Source organism: Acomys minous (assembly GCF_964271855.1).
Source record: "Acomys minous genome assembly, chromosome: 5".
Classification (NCBI taxonomy): Eukaryota; Metazoa; Chordata; class Mammalia; order Rodentia; family Muridae; genus Acomys; species Acomys minous.
Window position 1 is genome coordinate 77,496,986 of NC_140494.1, and position 25,270 is coordinate 77,522,255.

At 46.2% G+C, this 25,270-nt stretch overlaps 1 protein-coding gene and 1 pseudogene across 2 annotated transcripts; both read right to left on the minus strand.

Annotated features, from left to right (window-relative positions):
• Positions 1 to 1,999: 1,999 nt before the first annotated feature.
• KDM4D (lysine demethylase 4D) lies at positions 2,000 to 8,565 on the minus strand. Its single transcript, XM_084782592.1, has 2 exons — positions 8,474 to 8,565; positions 2,000 to 4,940 (listed from the first exon to the last, which is right to left on the minus strand). The coding sequence occupies exon 2, from the start codon at positions 4,416 to 4,418 to the stop codon at positions 3,006 to 3,008; it is 1,413 nt and encodes a 470-aa protein (XP_084638718.1). The 5' UTR covers positions 4,419 to 4,940; positions 8,474 to 8,565; the 3' UTR covers positions 2,000 to 3,005.
• Positions 8,566 to 10,778: 2,213 nt separating this feature from the next.
• LOC311597944 (large ribosomal subunit protein eL20-like) lies at positions 10,779 to 11,380 on the minus strand (annotated as a pseudogene). Its single transcript has one exon. The product of its transcript is annotated as a large ribosomal subunit protein eL20-like (transcript).
• Between the last annotated feature and the right edge of the window lie 13,890 nt (positions 11,381 to 25,270).

Sequence of the window (25,270 nt, forward strand, 5' to 3'; positions counted from 1 at the left end):
TCTAAAATGCTCCAAAATTTCTATTTATAGATTTTACACATACATTTAAGGAGACAGACGATTAGAGATTGGCCATTACAAGTTCTCCCTGAGTTACCACTGGCTCATTTCCAATATCTGATGAGCAGAGATATGCCGGGTCTGTGAGATGGGCCAGTGACAAGTGTATCACTGGGATAAACTTCTGGTCTCTCTAAGGGAATGTGGGATGGATGGTCTTGAGAACACCGAGATACCTGATGAAAGGCGCCCATGGAAATTAAGAGTGAATGGAGCACAGGATCTCAACAGCAACCAGTGTTGGTCCAAAAACAGATGGCTGCCAGCCCCTCAGGAGAAGTGTCTCAGGGGCCATATGAGGAGATGAACATGGCCCCAGCCCTTGCCAGGAGTCACAGACATACAGGAAGAAGTATTCTTGCTGTGACATCCAGTAGGTGGGGAGGTCTGTATCAGTGGACACTGGAAGATCAATTGTCACAGTGAGAGAAAATATCAGGGATCGACAGAAACACGAGAGTTTAGAAGACGGGATGAGGAATAGGTAGGGAGGAGTTCACCAAAGGACAGGCTGAAATCAAAATTGCAGTTGCCTGAGACATTGTGGGTCTCAGATGCACATCAGAGGCACAGGCACATATGGCACAGTATTCCACAGACAGTCATCACTAAGTGTCAAAATGGCCAAGGGTACAGCTCCATCTATTTGTAACTCTGCCCATCTCACAGAAGGGCAAGACATAGGAAGAGCCCCCTGTGTGCTGTGGGACTGATGTGTTCTGTTCCATAGCTGCAGTTCTGCCCAGGTGCTTAAGAGCCATGCAATCCCCACAAGAGGGCCTGATTATCATGTATGAGGCATGTCCACATCATGTGCCCAGGAGCAACACTCTCGGGGGCCCTATTTACTGCAGAGACAGCCATTCTTAAAACCAGGTAATTGCCCTCCAGCATCCAGCTGCCACCTCACTAACCTCCCTCAGAACAACACTCACCCCCAAACCCTTGGGCCACTTATGGGATGGTAGCTTTTTTCTAAGTGTTTATCCAAGTGTTTTCAGGAGACCCAGAGTGTCCAGCCCCTTTATTTGCAAGGGAAACCAGCTGAGACTTCTGGTACATGGGTTTGGCTGGCCTGCAACTACAGTGGGTGTTGGGGTCCCAGTGTAGCACTGACCCTTTGTTAAGTCAGCTTCTTGGGGAGGGGAGTGGCATGTTTTGACACAGGGTTTCCTGTGCTGTAGCTCTGGTAGATTTGGACCTCCCTTTGTAGGCCAGACTTGCCTCAGCTATGAGCTATGCCTGCTTCTGCCTCCCCAGTGCTGGTATTAAAGATGTGTGGTAGCCCTAGCTGGTTCTCAGGGAGAGGTTTTAAACACACACACACACACACACACACACACACACACACACACACAAAAATCCCACATGTAATCTGGTATTTATACTTCAGTTGACAAAAGTAGTTAGCCTGAGGCAGAACTACAGAAGCCAAAAAGCAAGGTTGGTACACTTAGGGACTGTCCCATGAGTATGGATGGAATCCCTGGCCTGCCACAGCTGCACCAAGATGCCAGCTTGCCAGGAAGGGAAGAGTGCGGACCCAGGCCTTGGCTGCTCTCCATTGAGAATACCAGACAACTGTCAGCTTTTCTTCCTTCCTTCCTCCTTCCATCTTTCAACTTTGCATAAGGGGCCTTGGCACCGTCTCCAGGAAGCCAGGGTGAATGACTCAGAGGTCCAGGTAGAACTCAGGCCTAGCTCAGAGTCTCAGCTTCACCCAGGGCTGGATTGTGTGATGGTGAGAACTGGTCCACAGAACCTCAAGAAAAATATCCTGAGGGCAAGGGGTGTTATGTGACAGGGACAAAAGCAGTGTCTTTGGCATCCAGAGTGAGGTGGGGACTCTTTGGAGAATTCCAACCCTCGGGAGACATTAACCTCTACCCTCCTTCATAGCACTCCAAGTACAAACTGAAGTATTTCTGCACACTCCAGCTTAGAGAACTAATACTTTATTGGGTAAAGTACAGAGCATGGGTTAGGGATGTCTAACAGCAAAGTGCCTGTCCTGAAGAGCCAGCTGAGTCACATTAGCCTGGACAACAGAGCATTCATAGCTGCCCAGGTGGAGCCCACACCCGCTTCTGTTAGCCATCCACACTGCATGTTCTGTAGCCACCCCCCTTAGACAGTGAGACAATTAGGACAGAATTACAAATAAAGGTCTAGAAAGTACAGGTGGGCGGAGCCTACATCTCAGTCTCTCCTCCCTCCTTGTGTCTAGGCCTGAAAGTCAACACTCAGTGGCTGCATCTGAGGCTCACTTGCAGGTCCTTTCTGATGTGGTGATGAGGAGGAGGAGGAGGAGGAGGAGGAGGATGACATGATATGGTCACAGGTGCATACCCTCCCAGAACTATGCCGAGAAGCCCCAAGGCCTGCTTTCTCTCCTTGTGGCATCCTGTTCTGTTTGTGGGAGGTTCAAGCCAATGTTCACATGAAGGCTCAACTGTCAGAGCAGGAGAAAGCATCAGGCACTCTCAGAACTGTGTCCTGCATGGAGTATTGGCCAGACCCAGAATGGGTGTATGGCATCAGATCCCAAGGAGGAGAAGAAGCATCCTTGGACTCAAGCCTTTACAGCCCAAACTCAATCAGTTACAGTTTCCTGTGAGGACGTCTGGTGGCTGCTTCCCCTTACAGCAGGAAGGTAGTCCTCCTCTGTAGTGACAGAAAGACTCACTCCTGTGGTCTCATCCCCAGGACCTGTCTGAGCTACCAAAGCCCCAACCTTGACACCACAGTCAGACGAAAGATCCATTCTCTTCAGGCGTTTTCACAGGGCATTGCAGATGAAGTTTTGAATGGATTCTGAAGGAAAGACCGTGTGCAAAGTGAAAGGGAGACTCGAATCTGGGATCAAAAGTTCAGTCTTATTTGTCAACATATCGGGCAGCTGTTAGTTCAGATGACTAGGAAGGTCCACTGGGGGCCAAAAGGCCTCAGAGGGAGGAGCACAGTCTGTTTACTGAGTTCACGTCCACCTCCGAGAGAGGCAGGGAGGAGGCAGGGAGTCTGCAAACCTGGGAACTGCCCATGGGAATAGCATCAACAGTGTCCACATGGATCCTGGAGAGCATAGAAGCTTGCCGGCAGAGGATTCTCCCAGGTGCAGTGAATTGAGGAGACATGGGCTTGGAGGTTGAACGGTGTGGGGAAGCACACTGCATCTTTGTGTAAGGAGAGCTGTTGTGGCCTCTGGCCACCACACTCCTGAGGGGCCCCGGGTGTGGATGCCTCCGGGTTAAAAAGGATGTGCCCTGAACCAGAGGGGAGGTCCCAAGTCTCAGTCCCTGCCTGGAACTTGAGGCGGGGTCCAGGCGGTCCACAACTGCCTGATCTCCTCCTGGTTTCCACAGCTCATATCGCTCAGGCTGCAGGATGCGCACAAAGGCGTCCATAGAGAAGCTCACCCGAGCCTCCCCACAGCTGCACTGAGATGCCACCTTGCCATAGTCGACCCACCTCGGGGTGGCAAAATTGATGGCCTCCGCGCAGTTGAAGCCATGGTTGAAGCCAGCGTGGTAGCCATAAGGAAAGGTGACCATGAACTCCCCAGCCTCCTGCGTCATGCGGCCAAAGGGGATGCCATTCTCCTTGAGCACCGTGGGTGAGATGAGGGCCACCTTGTGCCTCAGGAAGGCCTGGCAGCACTGGGAGCTGCCCGGGAACAGTTCCCTGGCTAGGCGCTCCAGGCGCCGGCCATGCTCGGGGGGCACTGCATACCACGTCTTGGGCTGCCCGAAGTGCAGGTAGTTGATGCTGTAGAGGTCCATGTCCTCCGTGTGCCACGCAAACGTGGTCTTCCACATGCCAAAGTACAGGTAGGGCGTGTTGACGCCTTCAATCACAATGCTGCTTTCCTGCCTCAAGAGATCCAAAATGCTTCCCAGGTGTCCCACGTTCCAGTGGTGAGTGTTCTCATCAAACAGCGAGCCCCTGACGTCAGCACCATAAATTGGTGACCCAAACAGGCGATTCTTCCAGTATTTCCTCTCCAAATCTCCAAAGTTCAGGTGTGGCGGGGTCTGGTAGTTTTTGCTGTTGGCCAGGTCACGATATTGCCCCACTGTCAGGCCCTTCTTCTTCTTATGGTATTGAGTAAACACACCTGCCTTCCCAGAGACCACTTGCTGCAGGGGCGTGGCTATGAAGGTATCCATGACATCCTCATAGGAGGATTCCCTGGCTCTCCACTCCTTGGGTGGGATGACCTTGGCCAGCCCAGCTCGGTGAGCCCCTTGGGACTCCATGTAGGCAATGTATTTGCTGAAATCGGAAAACTCTTCCATGCTTGGGCAGAAAGTCATGATGGTATTGCCCGGGTTCTGGGAGCCACCCTGCTCAGATGCCATGGCTACAGCAGCTCAGCAGCACAGCCTGGGAGCTTGGCTGCTCTGAGTCCCTGAGCTTCTCAGGAGAGCACTTCCTGTCTTTCTGTAAGTTGTCTTCTTTTCTTCCTGCTTTCCCGCAGTGTTTTCCTCACTCTCTCCTCTCTCCTCAAGCTCTCCTTTATCCTTCTTCTCTCTCTCCTACTGCTCTGTTTCCTGGTGGTCAAGATTCCGTTTAAAGATTAAAGATGGCTCTCAGGAGAATCACAAGTCTGAGCAGACGCTGCCTATGGGCAGGAACCTTGTCATCTCTACTCTCAAAAAAAGCCCAGGAAATGTGAGAAAAGAGAAGCCTTTGTGGCTTCTTAGACCAGTGCCTTTTACCTGGAGGAGTGAGAGTCTCTATGGATCAGAAGGTCAGTGCAGGCCTCCCTCCCTCAGTCTGCTGCCCAAAGCAGTTCCCTGCAGGCCTGGCACCTACAGGTCTCTTCTGGTGGCCAGGAAGGCAGAGAAGCTGAGGTCTGTTCAGAAGGATGAATCCCAAACCTAATGAGAAGAAGTGGACAAGAGAAATACAGAGTTAAACAGGATGCCAATTCAAAAGAAAAGACTGGTAAGGAGACATAAATAGTTTGAACGCAGGTGGACAAAATCAGGTTTTACACTAAGCGACACCAAGTTGTCTCCAGCACATGAGAGTTGGCAGGAGGAAGATCAGGAATTCAAGGTTGTCCTTGGCTGGAAATTACATTCATCTTATCCTGAATAATTGGGATATGAAATGTTTACTCATCCAATTAAAAAAAAAACTCATGATTTAAAATCTCAAAAAAAATTATACAAAGCAAAAACTAACATTTAAAATGAAACTGTGAGAACAGAAAACCTAGCCTCCCTAGGGATGAGCACAGAGATGAAACCTGACCTGTGTGAAAAGACCTTAGCACAAGGGACTCCATGATGGAAGTACCATTCAGGCTGTAAAACAGCACACAGACAGCATCAATGGCCAAAACTAAAACAAAGGCCTGGTCCATCACATCCATACTCATGGGACAGTCCCTAAGTGTACTAACCTTGCTTTTTGGCTTCTGTAGTTCTGCCTCAGGCTAACTGCTTTTGTCAACTGAAGAATAAATACCAGATTACATGTGGGATTTTTTTGTGTTTAAAACCTCTCCCTGAGAACCAGCTAGGGCTACCACACATCTTTAATACCAACACTGGGGAGGCAGTAGCAGGCATAGCTCATAGCTGAGGCAAGTCTGGCCTACAAAGGGAGGTCCAAAACTACCAGAGCTACAACACAGGAAACCCTATGTCTAAACATGCCACCCACCCTCCCCAAGAAGCTGACTTAACAAAGGGTCAGTGCTACACTGGGACCCCAACACCCACTGTAAGTGCAGGCCAGCCAAACCCATGTCCCAGCAGTCTCAGCTGGTTTCCATTTAAATAAGGGAGCTGGACACCCTGGGCCTCCTGAAAACACTTGGATAAACACTTAGAAAAAAGCCCCTCCCCCAACAGTACCCAACGGGAAAATTCTATTCAATACCATAACATTATACATCTAGCACTTCCGTAAAAATGATCCTGAGCTATGGAAAACAGGGAAAACTTGGGGAATCAAACTCGTTGCTACAGGAAAGGACCCTGGGGCTATAGTTTACCATTCCCAGGCAGGAAGGAGTCAAGATGTCTGGTTGTGTCTCCCTGCCTGGCCTCCATATGCATAGGATGAGAACTAAGCAGACTGTCAGCCCACTGACTGACAAAACTTACAGTGACCTGGGACAGCCCAGATTCATGTGAGAGGACTCACAAAGGACTGAAACTTGTCTACCTCCAAACTTTTTACTTACTACTCTCCCTAAGTAGCAGATGCCTGCCTTCTGCTTTGTACATGGACATATCCTTTCCATAGCAATATTAGCAGGCCTCTGAGACCACATGGAGGGCAAGGTACTAATGCTTTGACTAAAGCTGATGCTTTACCAACAAATTGGACAGGTGATCAGGACTTCCCAGAATTAAAAGTTTCTGCTTCTGTTAAAACAGTAGAGTTCCTTTTAGGAGTGTTCCTTCAACTTTGAGAGGCTACCACATTCAGGAAGAGTCCCACCACTTGCCGGCAAATTACATGAAGTCCCTGTTTTGAATAGCTCAGTACTATTCCATTGTGTAATTGTACCACAAATCCTATTCCATTCTTCAGTGGAGGGACATCTACGCTGTTTCCAGATGCTGCCTATTATGAATAAAGCTGCTATCAATATAGCTGAGCAAATGTCCAAGTTGTGTGGTGGAGCATCCTTCAGGTATATGTCCAGGGTTGTAGCTGGGGTCTGAGATAACACTATTCCAATTTTTCTAAGAAGGAGCCAGATTGGATTCCAAAGTGGTTGCACAAGTTTTCACTATCACCAGCAATGGAGGAGTGTTCCCCTTTCTCCACATCCTCCCCAGCATGTGCTGTCACCTGTGGGTTTTGATCTTAGCCATTCTGATTGTGGTAAGATGGACTTTCAGAGTTGAGTGAGGTAACCCAGACCCAGAAAGACACACATGGTATACATAGTCACTTCTAAGTGAACATCTGTCATATAATACGGGATAGACATGCTACAATCCACAGAGGCAAAGAAGCTAAATAACAAGGAGGATGCTTGATTCCCACCAAAAGGGCAAACAGAACAGACAGCGGAAGAAGCTGAAGAGAAGGAGCAGGCAGGGAGCCTACCATAGATGCCCTGTGAAGGACTCCACCAGCAGGCGGTCCCTGAGGAAGCTGAGACTCACAGCGAGTCTTTGGGAAGAGCACAGGGAGTGTCATGGAGACCAGGAGATAGAAATACATGAAGAAGACAGGAATCGCACAAGGAACCAACAGAGCCAAGGAGTCTGGTAGGAGAGGAGGGCCGCCCCCTTCTGTGGACTAGGGAAGGGGGGAGTAGGGAAGAAAGAAGGAGGGTGGGAATAAGAAGAGAAAAGGAGGGGGGGAAAACAATCAGGATGTAAAGTAAATAAAATCTAAAAATAAATATAAGCTGAAAAAGAAAGCATACATATTGGAGAGGCCTATACTTCTTTACAGGAGAAAAAGGTGGGTATGTGTGGCTCTGGGAGAAACCTATGGCTTCTGTGTTAATCGTTCAGGATGATTAGGAAACATCTCACCAAGGATGGAAAAAAAAACTTAAAAAAAAAAAAAAGACAAAGGTATAATTCAGACTGTGGATACCAGTCTCTGTCTATTTGGGTGCCCCTGGCTAGCTACACTGCTACTGGCACTGGCTGGGCCTTTAGCTCCCGTTCTTACTGCATGGACACAAGGGTCCTGCATTTTAAACTAAAATACCAGGAGCCCATACTTTGACTCATTCATCAAGGCCACTGGGGAAGGTCAAAGGGGCCCAAACCCTGGATAACTGACACCATGACAGTATTCAGGAAGTGAAAACAGGCAGGTAGACCTGCCAGAACCAAATCACAGATGCAGTCCACCAAAGTCTTTACAGGGACAAACACGGCCTTCTCTTTCCTGTTTCATTAACTGAAATATGACAACCGTAATATGCGTGGTGTCTTTTGTTTGTCTAGTTCTGTTTTTTTGTTACCAAAATCTCACATTCAGCTGGGCTTGCCAGCACCTTTAATACCAGTACTCCTGAGGGGGCGGGTGGCAGTGTTCAGGAGAGCCAGAGCCATCCCACAGAGAAACCCTGTCTCAAAACACTCTGCTTCCCAGAAAGAAGCTGAGGAGAAAGGCTCACTGCTACCCTGGGATCCCCAACACGCATTATAGCTCCCAAAAGCTAAAACACTCTTTCTATTGGCTCAAGCCCACATCCTAGCCGTCTTTTCTGGTGGCCACCCAGTAATTCTCAGGCCTAAAAGACATCCCCATGAGAGGAGAACACAAATAAATCTCAGATCACCAGACACACAAAAAGCTGAAGGTCGGAGGCGGTCTTTAATGCTCAGTGGAGGAATTGAATCTTAGGAACCATTGGCATCAGTCATCTTCTCAGAGGAACAAAATCCAAAAGGTGAGAAGAGAGACACGGACAGCTTACCCTACACCAACGGCGGGGAGACCTGCCTGAGGACAGTCCAGCAGCACAGAGAAGCTGTCTCCTGTGGGACTTCCGCTTTCTGGGAAGCTGGAGCCCTGCCTCTCCCTCCTTTATAGCCATGGAGGCCCATGCTGTAATCCCTGCTTCCACACCCACTTCAGGGTCACGCCTCTCACTGGTGCTCACCTCACGGGGCCCCACCCAACTTCCTTGAAATGCAAACAACCTCAAAGTGAGAAATGGCTTTTGGTTAGGGTGTGGTGGCTCTTGCCTTTAATCCTAATCCTGATCCTCTGGAGCCAGGCAGATCTCTTTGAGTTCCAGGCTAGCCTGGTCTATACAGTGAGTTCCAGGACAGCCTGGGTTTAAACAGATACAGCCTTTCTGGAAGAGTCAGGGGCTGCAGTGTCCTAAGCACTTGAAACTCTGCTATTCACACCTGCTCTTGTCCTCATCACAACACAAAGGGTTTTGTCTTCAAGTCTCCATTTTGATCATAAGGTGATGTAGGTTCCAGATCTTAGGCTCTACCTGCCTGGGAGCTCCAATAGCGGTTTACTTACAATTCAATACTTGTTGGACCTTCTGCTGGAATGTTCTACTTAAACAAAACCACGGTGCCATGCTATATGCTCCTTTCTCCGGGAAGGGTGGGGAACTGCAAAGACCTCAATATCATATCCTAGCCAATGAGCTTAAAGCGATTTGTCTAGCTACCTGGATACACTGTGCTCGGAACAGAATGGATTCCTCTTGTGTTAAGCTAGTCAAAATAATGTAATGTTGCCCTCTCCTTGCTTCCTACCTAGTTACCCGGTTGCTTTCTGGTTACGGTTTTTCCCATAAAAACCTGCCTTAGGCCAGGCGTGGTGGTTACACCTTTAACCCCAGATGCAGAGCCAGGGGGGAAAAATTACCTTAGGAACTGACTGGGGCTGGGAGTGGTGGGGCATGCCTTTAATCCCAGGACTAAGGAGGCAGAGGCAAGTGGATCACTGTGAGTTCAGGCCAGCCTGGTCTACAAATTCTAGTGCAGGACAGACAAGACTACACAGAAAAATCTGTCTTGAAAAACAAAACCCAAGAAACAGACTGGGGTAACAGTTTGGTTTCTGAGTCCACTGTGTCCCTGGCCCTGTCAGTCTTGGGGTGTGGCACCCTAGTAAACCGTCAATGTATCGTGGAGATTGGCGCTGCAGTGGTTGCTGTGGCAGTTCTCGTGTTATAACTGGGGAGGGGTGGATGCCTTCTTCTGTGCATAATACACTCTCAAGCTTTGATCAATATTGAGAAATAACAACTTTAAACCTCATACCAACAGTATTGAGGACCGTCTTGGCCACGGTGAAACAAACTGGAAGATAGCATTAAGAACGACAGATCAGCCGGGCATGGTGACACACGCCTTTAATCCCAGCACTTGGGAGGCAGAAGTAGGCGGGTTGCTGTGAGTTCAAGGCCAGCCTGGTCTACAAAGGGAGTCCAGGATAGCCAAGGCTACACAGAGAGACTCTGTCTTAAAAAAAAAAAAAAAAACCCAAACCCTCCCTCCAAAAAAAAGAATGGCAGATCAAGTTGGGTGGTTGCCCATGCCTTTAATCCCAAAACATGGTGTCCCCCAAAAGGAAGCTGACTTGGGAAAGGCTCAGTGCTATCATTGGGATCCCCAACACCCAGTGTAGTTGCTGGCCAGTGAAAACAGCCTTTCCGTTGAATCTAACCTATGTCCCAACAGTCTTCGCTGGTGACCATCCAATAATAATCAGGCCTAAAAGACATCCCCATGAGGAGAGATGACAAAGAAATCCCAGGTAAACAGACACACTAAAGCTGAAGATTGGCACCAGTCGTCTTCTCAGAGGAACAAAATCCAAAAGGTGAGAAGAGACTCGGACGGCTTACCCTACACCAACGGCGGGGAGACCTGCCTGAGGACAGTCCAGCAGCACAGAGAAGCTGTCTCCTGTGGGACTTCCGCTTCCTGGGAAGCTGGAGCCCTGTCTCTCCCTCCTTTATACCCAAGGAGGCCCATGCTGTAATCCCTGCTTCCACACCCACTTCAGCGTCACGCCTCTCACTGGTGCTCACCTCACGGAGCCCCACCCAACTTCCGTTGAATGCAAAATGCCTTTTTTCACACACCTTTAATCCCAGTCCTCAGGACTCCGAGGCAGGCAGATCTTGAGAGTGACTGACCAGGGCCAGGGACACAGTGGGCTCCTGGTATTTTAGTTTAAAATTCAGGGCCCTTGTGTTCATGCAGTAAGTTGGGAACTGTATCCACAGTCTGAATTATAACTTTGCTTTTTTTTTTTTTTTTTTTTTTTGGCGCTCTAGCGTTTTATTCAATGCGCCTCTGTGTCTAGAAGAAGGTGTTGGGCCTCTTGGTGGTGAAGCGCGGCTTGTGCTGGCGTCGCAACACACAGTGGGACAGCGGGAACTTGGTCTTGGAGTCGTGGAACTGCTTGCCAGCTGGCCTGCAGCACTGGATGGAGTGCGCAGGGGCACGGTGCCGGGCACCCATGTCGCGGTCGCACTGGGTGACGGTGCCAGCGGTGGTTAGGTCCTGGTACTCTCAGTACATGTGTGTGCCACTGCGGGAGTCGTAGTGCAGCCAGATGCCGAAGTTTTTCACACGAAGCGGTGACTTTCCAAACACCTGCTCGCAGCACACTTTCTCCCCGGACGACTTCTTCATCTTCTTCAGCTGCGACACGAAGTACCAAAATCCAGACTTGGCCACCACATGGTTGGGCTCAAAGATGCGCATTCGGTACAGCGGTGGCATGTGGAACTTTGGGGTGGGCAAGCAGCACCACACCACCTAGTACTCCTGAAGCGTGCCCGACGCCTTCATGGCGGTCCATCCTGCTTCGCCGCCACTCACAAAATCTTTTTTTTTAAGGTTTTTCCCCCCATCCTTGGTGAGATGTTTCCTAATCATCCTGAATGATTAACACAGAAGCCACAGGTTTCTCCCAGAGCCACACATACCTGCCTTTCCCCTGTAAAGAAGTCTAGGCCTCTCCAATATGTATGCTTTCTTTTTTAGCTTATTTTTATTTTTAAATTTTACTTTACATCCTGATTGTTTTCCCTCTCCTCTTCTTATTCCCACCCTCTTTCCTTCTTCCCTACTCCCGCCTCCCCTAGTCCACAGAAGAGGGCGGCCCTCCTCACCTAGCAGACCCATTGGCTCTGTTGGTTCCTTGTGCGGCTCTTGTCTTCTTCATGTATTTCTATCTCCTGGTCTCCATGACACTCCCTGTGCTCTTCCCAAAGACTCGCTGTGAGTCTCAGCTTCCTCAGGGACCGCCTGCTGGTGGAGTCCTTCACAGGGCATCTATGGTAGGCTCCCTGCCTGCTCCTTCTCTTCAGCTTCTTCCGCTGTCTGTTCTGTTTGCCCTTTTGGTGGGAATCAAGCATCCTCCTTGTTATTTAGCTTCTTTGCCTCTGTGGATTGTAGCATGTCTATCCCGTATTATATGACAGATGTTCACTTAGAAGTGACTATGTATACCGTGTGTGTCTTTCTGGGTCTGGGTTACCTCACTCAACTCTAAAAGTCCATCTTACCACAATCAGAATGGCTAAGATCAAAACCCACAGGTGACAGCACATGCTGGGGAGGATGTGGAGAAAGGGGAACACTCCTCCATTGCTGGTGATAGTGAAAACTTGTGCAACCACTTTGGAATCCAATCTGGCTCCTTCTTAGAAAAATTGGAATAGTGTTATCTCAGACCCCAGCTACAACCCTGGACATATACCTGAAGGATGCTCCACCACACAACTTGGACATTTGCTCAGCTATATTGATAGCAGCTTTATTCATAATAGGCAGCATCTGGAAACAGCGTAGATGTCCCTCCACTGAAGAATGGAATAGGATTTGTGGTACAATTACACAATGGAATAGTACTGAGCTATTCAAAACAGGGACTTCATGTAATTTGCCGGCAAGTGGTGGGACTCTTCCTGAATGTGGTAGCCTCTCAAAGTTGAAGGAACATTCCTAAAAGGAACTCTACTGTTTTAACAGAAGCAGAAACTTTTAATTCTGGGAAGTCCTGATCACCTGTCCAATTTGTTGGTAAAGCATCAGCTTTAGTCAAAGCATTAGTACCTTGCCCTCCATGTGGTCTCAGAGGCCTGCTAATATTGCTATGGACAGGATATGTCCATGTACAAAGCAGAAGGCAGGCATCTGCTACTTAGGGAGAGTAGTAAGTAAAAAGTTTGGAGGTAGACAAGTTTCAGTGCTTTGTGAGTCCTCTCACATGAATCTGGGCTGTCCCAGGTCACTGTAAGTTTTGTCAGTCAGTGGGCTGACAGTCTGCTTAGTTCTCATCCTATGCATATGGAGGCCGGGCAGGGAGACACAACCAGACATTTTGACCCCTTCCTGCCTAGGAATGGTAAACTATAGGCCCATTGTCCTTTCCTGTGGCAACGAGTTTGATTCCCCAAGTTTTCCATAGCTCAGGATCATCTTTATGGAAGTGCTAGATGTATGTAATGGTATTGAATAGAATTTTCCCGTTGGGTACTGTTGGGGGAGGGGCTTTTTTCTAAGTGTTTATCCAAGTGTTTTCAGGAGGCCCAGGGTGTTAAAGGCCAGCCCCCTTATTTAAATGGAAACCAGCTGAGACTGCTGGGACATGGGTTTGGCTGGCCTGCACTTACAGTGGGTGTTGGGGTCCCAGTGTAGCACTGACCCTTTGTTAAGTCAGCTTCTTGGGGATGGGGGGGAGGGGGTGGCATGTTTTGACACAGGGTTTCCTGTGTTGTAGCTCTGGTAGTTTTGGACCTCCCTTTGTAGGCCAGACTTGCCTCAGCTATGAGCTATGCCTGCTTCTGCCTCCCCAGTGCTGGTATTAAAGATGTGTGGTAGCCCTAGCTGGTTCTCAGGGAGAGGTTTTAAACACAAAAAAATCCCACATGTAATCTGGTATTTATTCTTCAGTCGACAAAAGCAGTTAGCCTGAGGCAGAACTACAGAAGCCAAAAAGCAAGGTTAGTACACTTAGGGACTGTCTCATGAGTATGGATGTGATGGACCAGGCCTTTGTTTTAGTTTTGGCCATTGATGCTGTCTGTGTGCTGTTTTACAGCCTGAATGGTACTTCCATCATGGAGTCCCTTGTGCTAAGGTCTTTTCACACAGGTCAGGTTTCATCTCTGTGCTCATCCCTAGGGAGGCTAGGTTTTTTGTTCTCACAGTTTCATTTTAAATGTCAGTTTTTGCTTTGTATAATTTTTTTTGAGATTTTAAATCATGAGTTTTTTTAATTGGATGAGTAAACATTTCATATCCCAATTATTCAAGATAAGTTGAATATAATTTCCAGCCAAGGACAACCTTGAATTCTTGATCTTCTTCCTGCCAACTCTCATGTGCTGGGGACAACTTGGTGTCGCTTAGTGTAAAGCCTGATTTTATCCACCTGAGTTCAAACTATTTATGTCTCCTTACCAGCCTTTTCTTTTGAATTGGCATCCTGTTTAACTCTGTATTTCTCTTGTCCACTTCTTCTCATTAGGTTTGGGATTCATCCTTCTGAACAGACCTCAGCTTCCCTGCCTTCCAGGCCACCAGAAGAGACCTGTAGGTGCCAGGCCTGCAGGGAACTGCTTTGGGCAGCAGACTGAGGGAGGGAGGCCTGCACTGGCCTTCTGATCCATAGAGACTCTCACTCTACCAGGTAAAAAACACTGGTCTAAGAAGCAAGGAAGGCTTCCCTTTTCTCACTTTTGCTGGGCTTTTTTGCAGTGGAGAGGAGAAGGTTCCTGCTCCATAGATCAGTGTCTGCACAGACTTTTGATTCTCCTGAGAGCTATATATAATCTTTAAATATAATCTTGACCACCAGGAAACAGAGCAGAAGGAGAGAGAGAAGAAGGATAAAGGAGAGCTTGAGGAGAGAGGAGAGAGTGAGGAAAACACTGCGGGAAAGCAGGAAGAAAAGAAGACAACTTACAGAAAGACAGGAAGTGCTCTCCTGAGAAGCTCAGGGACTCAGAGCAGCCAAGCTCCCAGGCTGTGCTGCTGAGCTGCTGTAGCCATGGCATCTGAGCAGGGTGGCTCCCAGAACCCGGGCAATACCATCATGAGTTTCTGCCAAGCATGGAAGAATTTTCTGATTTCAGCAAATATATGGCCTACATGGAGTCCCAAGGGGCTCACTGACCTGGGCTGGCCAAGGTCATCCCACCCAAGGAGTGGAGAGCCAGAGAATCCTCCTATGAGGATGTCATGGATACCTTCATAGCCACGCCCCTGCAGCAAGTGGTCTCTGGGAAGGCAGGTGTGTTTACTCAATACCATAAGAAGAAGAAGGGCCTGACAGTGGGGCAATATCGTGACCTGGCCAACAGCAAAAACTGGAAGAATCACCTCTATGAGTCACCAATTTATGGTGCTGAAGTCAGCAGCTCCCTGTTTGATGGGAAGACTCAACATTGGAATGTGGGACACCTTGGAACGGGAACGATTCACGACCTATTGGAACAGGAAAGTGCCATTGTGATTGAGGGTGTCAACACGCCCTACCTGTATTTGGCATGTGGAAGACCACTTCTGTGTGGCCGCATGACGCACGAGGCTGGGGAGTTCATGGTCACCTTTCCCTATGGCTACCATGCTGGCTTCAACCATGGCTTCAACTGTGCGGAGGCCATCAATTTTGCCACCCTGAGGTAGATCGACTATGGCAAGGTGGCGTCTCAATGCAGCTGTGTGGAGGCTCGGGTGAGCTTCTCTATGGACGCCTTTATGCGGACCCTGCAGCCATTCTCCTTGAGCACCGTGGGTGAGATGAGGGCCACTTGTGCCTCAGGAAGGCCTGGCAGCGCTGGGAGCTGCCCGGGAACAGTTCCCTGGCTAGGCGCTCCAGGCGCCGGCCATGCTCGGGGGGCACGGCATACCACATCTTGGGGTGCCCGAAGTGCAGGTAGTTGATGCTGTAGAGGTCCATGTCCTCCGTGTACTTTTTGCATGCCAAAGTACAGGTAGGGCGTGTTGACGCCTTCAATCACAATGCCGCTTTCCTGCCTCAAGAGATCCAAACTGCTTCCCAGGTGTCCCACGTTCCAGTGGTGAGTGTTCTCATCAAACAGGGAGCCCCTGACGTCAGCACCATAAATTGGTGACCCAAACAGGCGATTCTTCCAGTATTTCCTCTCCAAATCTCCAAAGTTCAGGTGTGGCGGGGTCCAGTATTTTTTACTGTTGGCCAGGTGATGGTACTGCCCCACTGTCATGGCTTCCTTCTTCTTATGGTATTGAGTAAACACACCTGCCTTCCCAGAGACCACTTGCTGCAGGGGAGTTGCTACTAAGATGTTGCTGATATTGTCATTAGACTGCCTAGCTCTCCACTCCTTGGCTGGGATGACCTTGGCCAGCCCAGCTCGGTGTGCTCCTTGAGACTCCATGTAGGCAATGTATTTGTCAAAATCATTAAACTCTTCTGTGGTTAGACAAAATATCATTATGCTGCAATTTGGATTCTGAGCACAGTTGGACTTAGATTTCATAGCTTCAGTTTAAACAGCAAACGCCAATATATACACAGGATTCATTTTTAACAAATGAATTGCTGTAGGTGTGATGTAGCAGAATCTACCAGCGGGTTTCTGCGCATGGGATGGGACTAGCTTTCTGTAGGCTTGCTGACTAGCCAAGAGCCAGCACTCTGGGCATCAGCTCCGTTCAGGTAGCCTCAGACTGTGCTGCGTTCCTCACTTGGGACCTGGTTCCTCTTGTTGTCTACTAGATTGCCCAGACTGGGGTGTCACACAATATCTTCTGGGAAGTGACTAAAACAAAATCTGAAAGGATAAAATTTGAAAATGTTTAGAAAAAGCTTTTCCGGAAATGCAAATTAAACATTCAATTGTATAGTACCTTCAGAGGTCCACTACTTAGAAGGCTGTCAATGCCAAGGTCTGAGCAGCTGATAACACTGCTTGCAATAGCCACGTCCTGCGAACAGCACACACCTGTCAACTGTGGAGTGGAGAGGTGCATTACTATACGTCTGTACACCAAAAGACAGGTCGGTCCATAGAGGCACCAGTTATATCAAAGTGCTATCAAGATTCTCTAAGTCAAGAGTATACCTATCTTATGATTCTATCTATATAAGATTGAGATGAGACAGAAATTTATGTTCAAAGTTCACAGAGTGGGTATCTCTGTGAAAGAGAGATGTTTGTGGGTGGAAGCCTCAGGAGGATTTGCAGCTGTGCTCCCAAATGCTGTGGTCTGCTGTGACCCCAGATGCTGCTTAATGCTTATCAGAATAGCTCGTTGTGATCATTCATTTAGCCTGAGGATCTTTACAAGCTTCTCTGTGTTTGCTTAAAATAGGGAATAAACATCAACACCAAAAGAGGCATACATAATTGGATTAGAAGGGAAAGAGTGCTTAGAAATGAACCAGACTTTCAGTAAAAAAAAAAAAAACAACAACAACAACAACAACAAAAAAAAACTAGGTAATTAGGATATAAAGGGAAAAGGAAAGACTGCTAAGAGAAAAGGAAATGAAACACAGGCCATGAATCTCCTTAACTCACACTATGTGGTTTTATGGTAACATAAATGTTTTTGTACACCTTGTCCTACACAGCCCAATACAAGACGACAGGACTTTCCCCTGTGAGTAGGGACTGTCCAGACACAGGGAAAGGGTAGGTGTTCAGTCGGCTTGGCTTCTCCACAGGTGTACGTCAGAGAACGTCCAGAGCGGGGTGGATGGAAGATCAAGCGCATGAAGATGATTGGCCATTTCATCTACCCTAGAGGGGGTGGGGCAAGGAGGGAGAAGAAGATGCTGTTTCAGTCTAAGGCTAATCTTTTTTCCATTAGGTTAAATATTTCTGTTAGGGAGCTGGGAAATGTGAGGCGCAAAACATGGAATACTGAAAATGGTTAACTAGGCACATTTTAAACTGAATATTTTTTGTTGTTGTTTGTTATCTATCTTGATACCTTCCCTAGTTTTTAACCTTATGCAGTTAATCAAACTTTTCCTCCTTTCACAGTCTCTCTCCCAAAATCCTTTTTAATTCTTAATTCTTCTATTCTACCCTTTCCTAACTTGCTTTTCTGTCTCAACAAAAATATTATCCCTCCTCATCTCCTGTAGCTCTCTTTAGGAATGTGTCACTTAACCTTGATTTGGCCAGTATCTTTATTTAAGAAGTTTCATATCCTGCTTCTTCCAGTTTCACGGCTATTCCATGGAGCTGGCTCTGTTAGCACCCGCACTTTGTAAAGACTGTGGTAAGGATGTGATGACGTGAAAACCCATTAGCTTGTGTCCTCAGTCTCAGGTTCTATCTGGGCCTGTCTTGTCTTCCACATAGCATCCTGAGAGCTTTGTCTGAGTGTCACTCTATTTTCTCAAGGACCTTAGGACATTTTTGTAAGCCCTTGGAATACTTTTATGAGAGATAGAATTAAACAAGACCCACTGTCCCACAGCATCCTGTCTCCTCTTGGTTGTACCCCATCTCTCCTCCAGGAGAAGATACTCCTCTCCTGATCTGTATTTCACCTCCTTACCTCAGCACCTCCCTTTACTCCAGGCCATAGTCAGGTAAGTGAACACTATCACTGTTTTCTTTATTAAGGTATCAGTCACCAGTATCTTTCTTGGGAAAAATTCTGCTTCTCTTTCACCTTCCTTTCAGTACTAAAATGTGTCAAGACTTGAAAGTTTACCTTCAAGAGTCCTCCTTGAGAAACTAGCTTCCCCCACCGCATGGGACTCCCGGCATTACACCTCACTCACGCTGGTGTTTAGTGGACCCACCACCACTACCCTCCTACCACATAAGTGCAGCCTCATCTCAAAGCTCAAGCCTCATTCTTCTTAACTCTCTGCCTACCGTGCTGTTGGCATTTGTCAGTGCTGATCTCCCTTTTGCATAAGTCACTGTCCTGGCCACTTTGTTTCTCTTTGTTGGATCTTCCAGTGAGGCCTTGAAAGTCAATTGTAAAGAGCAGGTGGACCATTTCCCCTTGAGGCTAATTCCAGTGGGCGTCTTCATTTCCACCAATGGTAACACAGCTGGCCTGGCCACCACTGACAGCTGCATCTCATTTCCCTGATAAATGGTCAGGAGTGTGAAAGGCAGCAAGAGAGTCTACTATGAGAGCCTGAGGCCAGCTTCACTAACCGGAACACGGTCTCTTTGTGCTCCTACCCTTCCATAAGGAACCTCAAGGTGCAGCCTTCTTCCCTCTCCGGCTGAAAACACTAACCAAGTATATCCAGCCTGCCCCGAGGCTTGACTTCTTGACTGCTACCAACATTCCATGCATCATGTAATAATTCCCCATCTTATTCCAAGTTTTTAATCTTAAAAATTATCTATAGAGCTAGAGAGACTGCCCCATGGGTAAAGTCCTTTCACAAACATGAAGACCTGAGTCTCTCTCTCCAGAATGCATGAACAAGTCAGGCATGGCACTGTGTCTGTAACCCCAGCACTGAGGAGCAGGGGCAGAGACAGACAGATGTGAGGTACTCTAGCCTAAACAACCAACTTCTGGTTCAGTGAGAGAGCCTGCCTCAGAAAGTAAGATGGAAAACGATAAAGACACCTGAGATGTACTTCTGAACCTCTACATAGGCTCATAGGGACAAGTACACACCCACACATATGTACATACTCAAGCATTCAACACACACACACAGACTATTACATATATGCATATGATTTTATAAATTACTTTGATATATAAAATAAATTTTAAATATATAGACAAATATTTCATTCATCTGAAACATGGTCTTAAAAAGTGAGATAATTTAAAAGGAGTGTTAAATACCACACTAAGGATCTTTCCTCCAAGACATAATAGAAATTCTTGCTGTTAACAGAAGTCTCTGTTTCTAACTGACTATTCAATTGAATGTGCTTTGAGCTAGGCATGTAGTGTTTTTTAAAACTATATTTGTAAGTGTTCTAGAAAGAATAAGGTGATATGTCCCTATATATACAGCTTTAAGTTGCTGTATATCCAAAGACAATACTCTGGTGTTTTAACATGGGTGTCCAGAAATTCCACATCTTTTAAAAACAATGCCTCCAGTCAGCCAGATTACTCGGTGGATACCACACCTGCTGCCCAGACTGAAGATCTGAGTTCAATCTCCAGAACTTATATGGTGAAGAAGAGAACCCAAACCGCAAGTTATTCCCTGGCCTCCACACACGCACCATGGCGTGTTCTCCCTGAAACCCTCCACATAGAATAACCATAAGTAAAATAAAATTGCCTAAGTTTGGCATGTGTGTCTTTTAAAGAAAAGAAGATATGAGATGAAGTTGAGCATTGATGACCCTTTCTGCTCCAGCCCTAGCGCACATCGTAGAGGAGGAAAACCTGTCTTTCTTTCACGCTATTTACATGTTCGAAATCTATTGCTTTTAAGTGAGGATTACTGGTACCGTGCCTCAAATATTAGCCACTGTTTCTTGGACAGCATCATTTTTATTGATCATTTATCATCATTCATCAGTCACAGTACTGGCTAGCTGAAAAGCTGTTATACCGATGAGTCTTCCTCACCGGACAGTTATTCGTTCACATGCCCTCAGTTACTACCAGTCACTTACATGCAAGTACCTCATCCGTCTGCAAGTGTCTGAAACAGTATACCCGGTAAGATATTGGCTGAGTGAAATTCTCTGGGTTGCAGACTTGGAAATGGAATGAATGTTGGAGGACAATTTTAAGATCTTTAGCACATAGCGCCAAAACTTTTCTCTAAGAAACTATAACTCTCCAATGTTAAGCAAACTTTTTTTAAAAAGACTTTTACTATTTGGTGAAGTGTAATTCAAGTTATAATTTACATATTTTTGGGTATTTTTTTTTTGAGACAGGCTTTCTCTGTGTAGCCTTGGCTGTCCTGGACTCACTTTGTAGACCAGGCTGGACTCGAACTCACATCAATCTGCCTACCTCTGCTGGGATTAAAGGCATGTGCCACCACGCCCGAGTACATTTCTCATATCACCACAAAGATAACAATTTTTTTTTTACTAATGCTGACCTTTGGATCTCATATTTGTTCACTCTCTTTTGTCCATTTTTCATTAATAGTAGTGTGTTTCCAACCTATTTACATGAACATTGTACATATTACTTATACATAGTACACCTTAAGCCTTTTGTTAGATGTAGTAGTATTTCTGCCTATTTGGCACATCTTTTATATTTCTTTAATTTCACTGGTTAAAATGTTTTATGCTGTATACACTTTCTCATTATTAGCTTAATTTTTTCTTTTTCAGTGATAATTATACCTCTTATCCTGCAGCTTTAGCACTTCTGAACCTTTAAACTGTTTTTGTGGCCCGTGGTGCAGCTGCCTCCTTGCTCTCTATGAACAGCGCTGTCTGCTCTCTGTGGTGACGTTCACTTGGTCTGGCTCCCTGACCAAGTCTGGTCTGGCGAGGCTTCTCTCCCATGGTTCTTACATTTGACTAGCCTGACAACACAGGTTGGCTTTGTCACGTGGCCAAGCTACTTGATGGCTTCCCTTGCCCGAATCCTCTGTAAACTGCTAGAATTGTCTGTGGGCTGAACCCTTGTGATACCTTTTCTTTCTCCCAACTCTCTGGTTTTTTTAAATCGCTATACTGTGTCTTCTGAGATTTTTTTCTCATCTTCACAAAATTATCTTTTTGTAGTTTTCTTTTGTTGAACTTTTGATTTTGCAATAGGTCATTCCTATTGCCTTGGTTTTTATTGTGTGGATTCCTCTTTTTCATATTGATCTTGTTTTGCTGACAACTTAACAAATTGATTTTATGCGCATTGGCATTTTGCCTGCATGTGTGAGAGTGTCAGATTTTTGGAACTTGAGACTAGAATTGCAGGCAGTTGTGAGCTGCCACATCGGTGCTGGGAGTTGAACCTTGGTCCTCTGGAAGAGCAGCTGCTGAGCCACCTCCTCACGTCCTCCACCACCCCAGACACATTTTTCGTCTGAGACAGGGTTTCTTTGTGTAGTCTTGGCTGTCCTGGACTCACTTTGTAGACCAGGTTGGCCTTGATCTCAGATATCTGCCTGCCTCTGTCTCCCGAGTGCTGGGATTAAAGTCATGTGCCACCATGCCCAGATATATTTATCTCTCTAAAAAAAAAAAATTAAAATATCAGTAGCGTTTAGAGTATAGTTTCTTGATATAGTCTCTTTGAAGAGGCTGCTTGTGTCTTGGTTTTGGTCTCTCACTGCATATTCAAATTGTTCCTCAAACACCCAGCAGCCTTTGGATGGTGACAGAAGTTGACTGGAAGTGGGCTCATTTCGGATGATGCTTACCTGCACGAAGACCTGCTTGTTTCCTCTAGGCTGGCCATATTCAGCAGTGAAGGGTCTCCCAACGTTTCTCCTGGAGACAACAGGTCTTTTCTGCGGACCTTCAAGTTAGGAGTATACAGGACATGTGGCTATAGAGAAATAAATAGAAAGAATTGGGCAGGAATGTTAAAGGTTATATTGTGTGGCCTTTAAATCCAGCAACATAACCATCACATTGTCACTTAAGTGTGAGCTATGATAAATTGGCCTTACTAACTTCATTCTAGTTACTTTTTGCTGTTTAGTAATAATGGTATCCAATGACAAAGAGCAGCAGAGGTCCTTAAACACCCCCCCCAAGGCTATACCACTCTGTGAATGCTTGAATCGTAAGTTTTACATACACTCCTCAAGTGAGCCAGCAAGTCACACACATGATTCAATACAGTAACAGTCTCCCCTTGGCTTCAACTACAGTGAATTTTACTGTGTACAGCTGAGAGAGCCTTATCCATACACACCGTCTCCTGCATCCCTGCTCACCGAAGCCAACTGCTTGTGTACTTCAGGTGTTTACTATGCTTTCCCTATGGTTTTAGACTTTTGAATTTCAGATCCCATAGACACATACTATAACTCATGTAGAATTGATTCTGTGATGTCCCATGCCAACACATATGGACTATCCCTGCCCCCCCCCCCAATCGATCAATCACATTTTCTGGTTAAAATCCAGAATCTTCACCATATAAAATTAACCACAGCTGATTTGTGTAGTGAACAATGACTGCACTGCTGGTTGTTTATAAACTATTTTTATTATTTTTTTCCTTTTCTCTGTTTTATACATACTCCCTGATTGATTCCTAGAAATTTAAGTCTAAATGCACAAAGCAAACTAGGTCACTAAAACAGATTTCTCCTTTCAGAAATATTCTTCCTGGAGCCCCCATGCTTGCTTGAAGGTGAACAGGTGGTCCTAGATATTGCCAGCCTGCGTCCTGACATTTGTCACCCTCCACAATTCCTGGATTCCCTACCTATTATGATAAGTCCCTCAGGCCCTTCCTGACAGGTGCCTTCCATGTATACTCACTGGGAACATCCCTGGAAACTTCATAGAGATTAGAAAACTCCCGAAGAAACACAATGAGGTTTGAAGACAGCATCCAGGAAGAATAGCCAGCAATCTGTACTGGGTATTCAGAAAACCTTTTCTTACCAAAGGTGCCAAAGATGCTGAGTGAAAGCCATTCCTAACTAGTGTTTGCAATCTCACCACATCCACTACAAAGATAGGTGTCAACATTTGCCTAGGTCTTCCTAGGTCCATGTCTACCATCTTTGCTGCAGCAGGTGGCATGTGATGAATTCTGGCTTCAGCTCCAGTGAGGTAGGGATCGTGTCATGTTTCCTAACTATGGAACAAGAACCTTAAAGTTATTAGATGGCCGTAAGTACCACACCAGTTTGCCACAATTTGAACATCTGAAGATGTCTTTTGGTCTATGCTCTTCCTTTCCTTTTAGAATTCCTTTTAGATATTCTTTTATTGGTGTCTTCTCAGAAATCCAAACCCAACCTTTTGCTAATCCTTTAAAAATCCTATATACACATTTTCTGCACTCTTTTAGTGTATCCATGGTGTGTTTGTTTGTTTTTGGAGACAGTAGCGCTGGCTGTTCTGGACTCACTTTGTAGACCAGGCCGGTCTTGAACAAATCAGAGATCTGCCTGGCTCTTCCTTCCTGAGTGGTGGGATTACAGGTGTGTATCCATGTTTTAAAGTCCTCTGACCTTTGGTTTGTTAAGGTATGAGTGGTGACTCTTTAGGCACTCCTTACACAAACTCATCTGCATTGCGGTGAGACAGCCTTATTGTTGCTCCAGGTGTGTTTCCCCACTCTGTTTCTCCTCTGTCTTTGGATAAGCATCATTTGGACAGCAAACCTCAGGAGTAAGCCCTTAACCACCTGCCCCTCTTGTTTTCAACAGTTTCTTTTGTTATTAGCCAACCTCTTATCACTTCCAGTTCCAGAAACTACTTGTGTTGTGTGAATGTTCACTGCAGATTAGTTGCTGAAGATCTTCATTCATTTTTAGGCTCTCCGCACTGCATCTTTCTCTGTATTCACTCTATGAGGATGTTTTGGTTTACCCGTGTCAACTTAAATATATTTAAGGAGCAGGAACCAAGTAACTATGTTTGCTATGGGTGCTCTAGTAGGAATCTAGCCATTTCCTTTGGAAATGGGGACACCTGGAAATACCTAAAGGGGAGTCTAATTAAATGACTTGAAATCTATACTTTTTTTTTTAAAGGCAAGACAGGATCTCTCTTCAGAGGGATACCCAGGATCCTGGGTATCCTGGAAATGCTGGTATTAAAGGTATGTGCCACCATGCCCAGGTACATACTTTTTAATTAGTAACTGGGGCCCAAGAATTTGTGGTGTCTGTGGGTTTTATTGTCGTTGGTTGGTTGGTTGGTTGGTTGGTTGGATTTTTAGAGACAGGGTTTCTCTGTATGGCCCTGGTTGTCCTGGAACAAGCTCTGTAGACCAAGCTGGCCTTGAACTCACCACCATGCCCCATTCTTTCTTTAAAAATGGATACACTAAAATAAAATACAAGGCGTGGTAGTTAATGCTGTAATCTCAGCAGTCTAAGAGGCAAGAAGACCGTGAGATTGGGGGGGCAGGGGGTGGTGGTGAAGCTAGGCTAAGTGGTGAGTTCCAGGGCAGGCAGGGCTACACTGGCAACCCCTCTCTCAAACAAACAGGAATCAGATCACCTATTAAAAAAAAAAAAAAACCCTACAGCCCAACTAGTAAGCATTGGTAACTTGAGCTTTCCCATTTGCGTCAGGCAGTTTTTAAAACTTTATTGAGACAGAATTTGCACCTTTAGGTGTCCATTTCAGTGCTGGTCAGCTGAAGTGCGCTTTCCATGTAACTGTACAATTATCTCTGCACCTTAATTGCAAGGCATTTCTATCATTCCAATTAGCATGCTTCTATCTTCAGTCATTGCCTGTCCCCACGCACACCAAAGCAACTCCACTGTTCCACTTTGCCTATTCCTAATATTTAATGTAAGTGAAATCTATATATGGTCTTTTGTGCCTAGCTCTTTTGACACAGAAAATTCCTAAGATTTGTGTTGTATTATATACCAGTATTTTGTTTCTTTTTATGTCTAAATAATGTTCTATGGTGTACAGATAGACCATACTTTGCTTCTCCACTCATCAGTTGATCTAATTTTGGGTTATTCTCACTCTGAGGCCATTAGCAACAACACTGTTATGAACATTCATGTACAAGCCTGTCTTGGATACCTAAAATTGTTGGACCAATTGACAGTTCTCTTTAATATTTTGAGAAATTGTCACAATTGTCTTTTTCTTCCACCAACAATTATGAGGGTGTCAATGGCATAGACAGCCTTTCCGTCTTCTTGGAGA

Bases quoted from the DNA above. Each gene is read 5' to 3' on its own strand.
- KDM4D (XM_084782592.1), bottom strand. From the start codon at position 4,418: ATGGCATCTGAGCAGGGTGGCTCCCAGAACCCGGGCAATACCATCATG.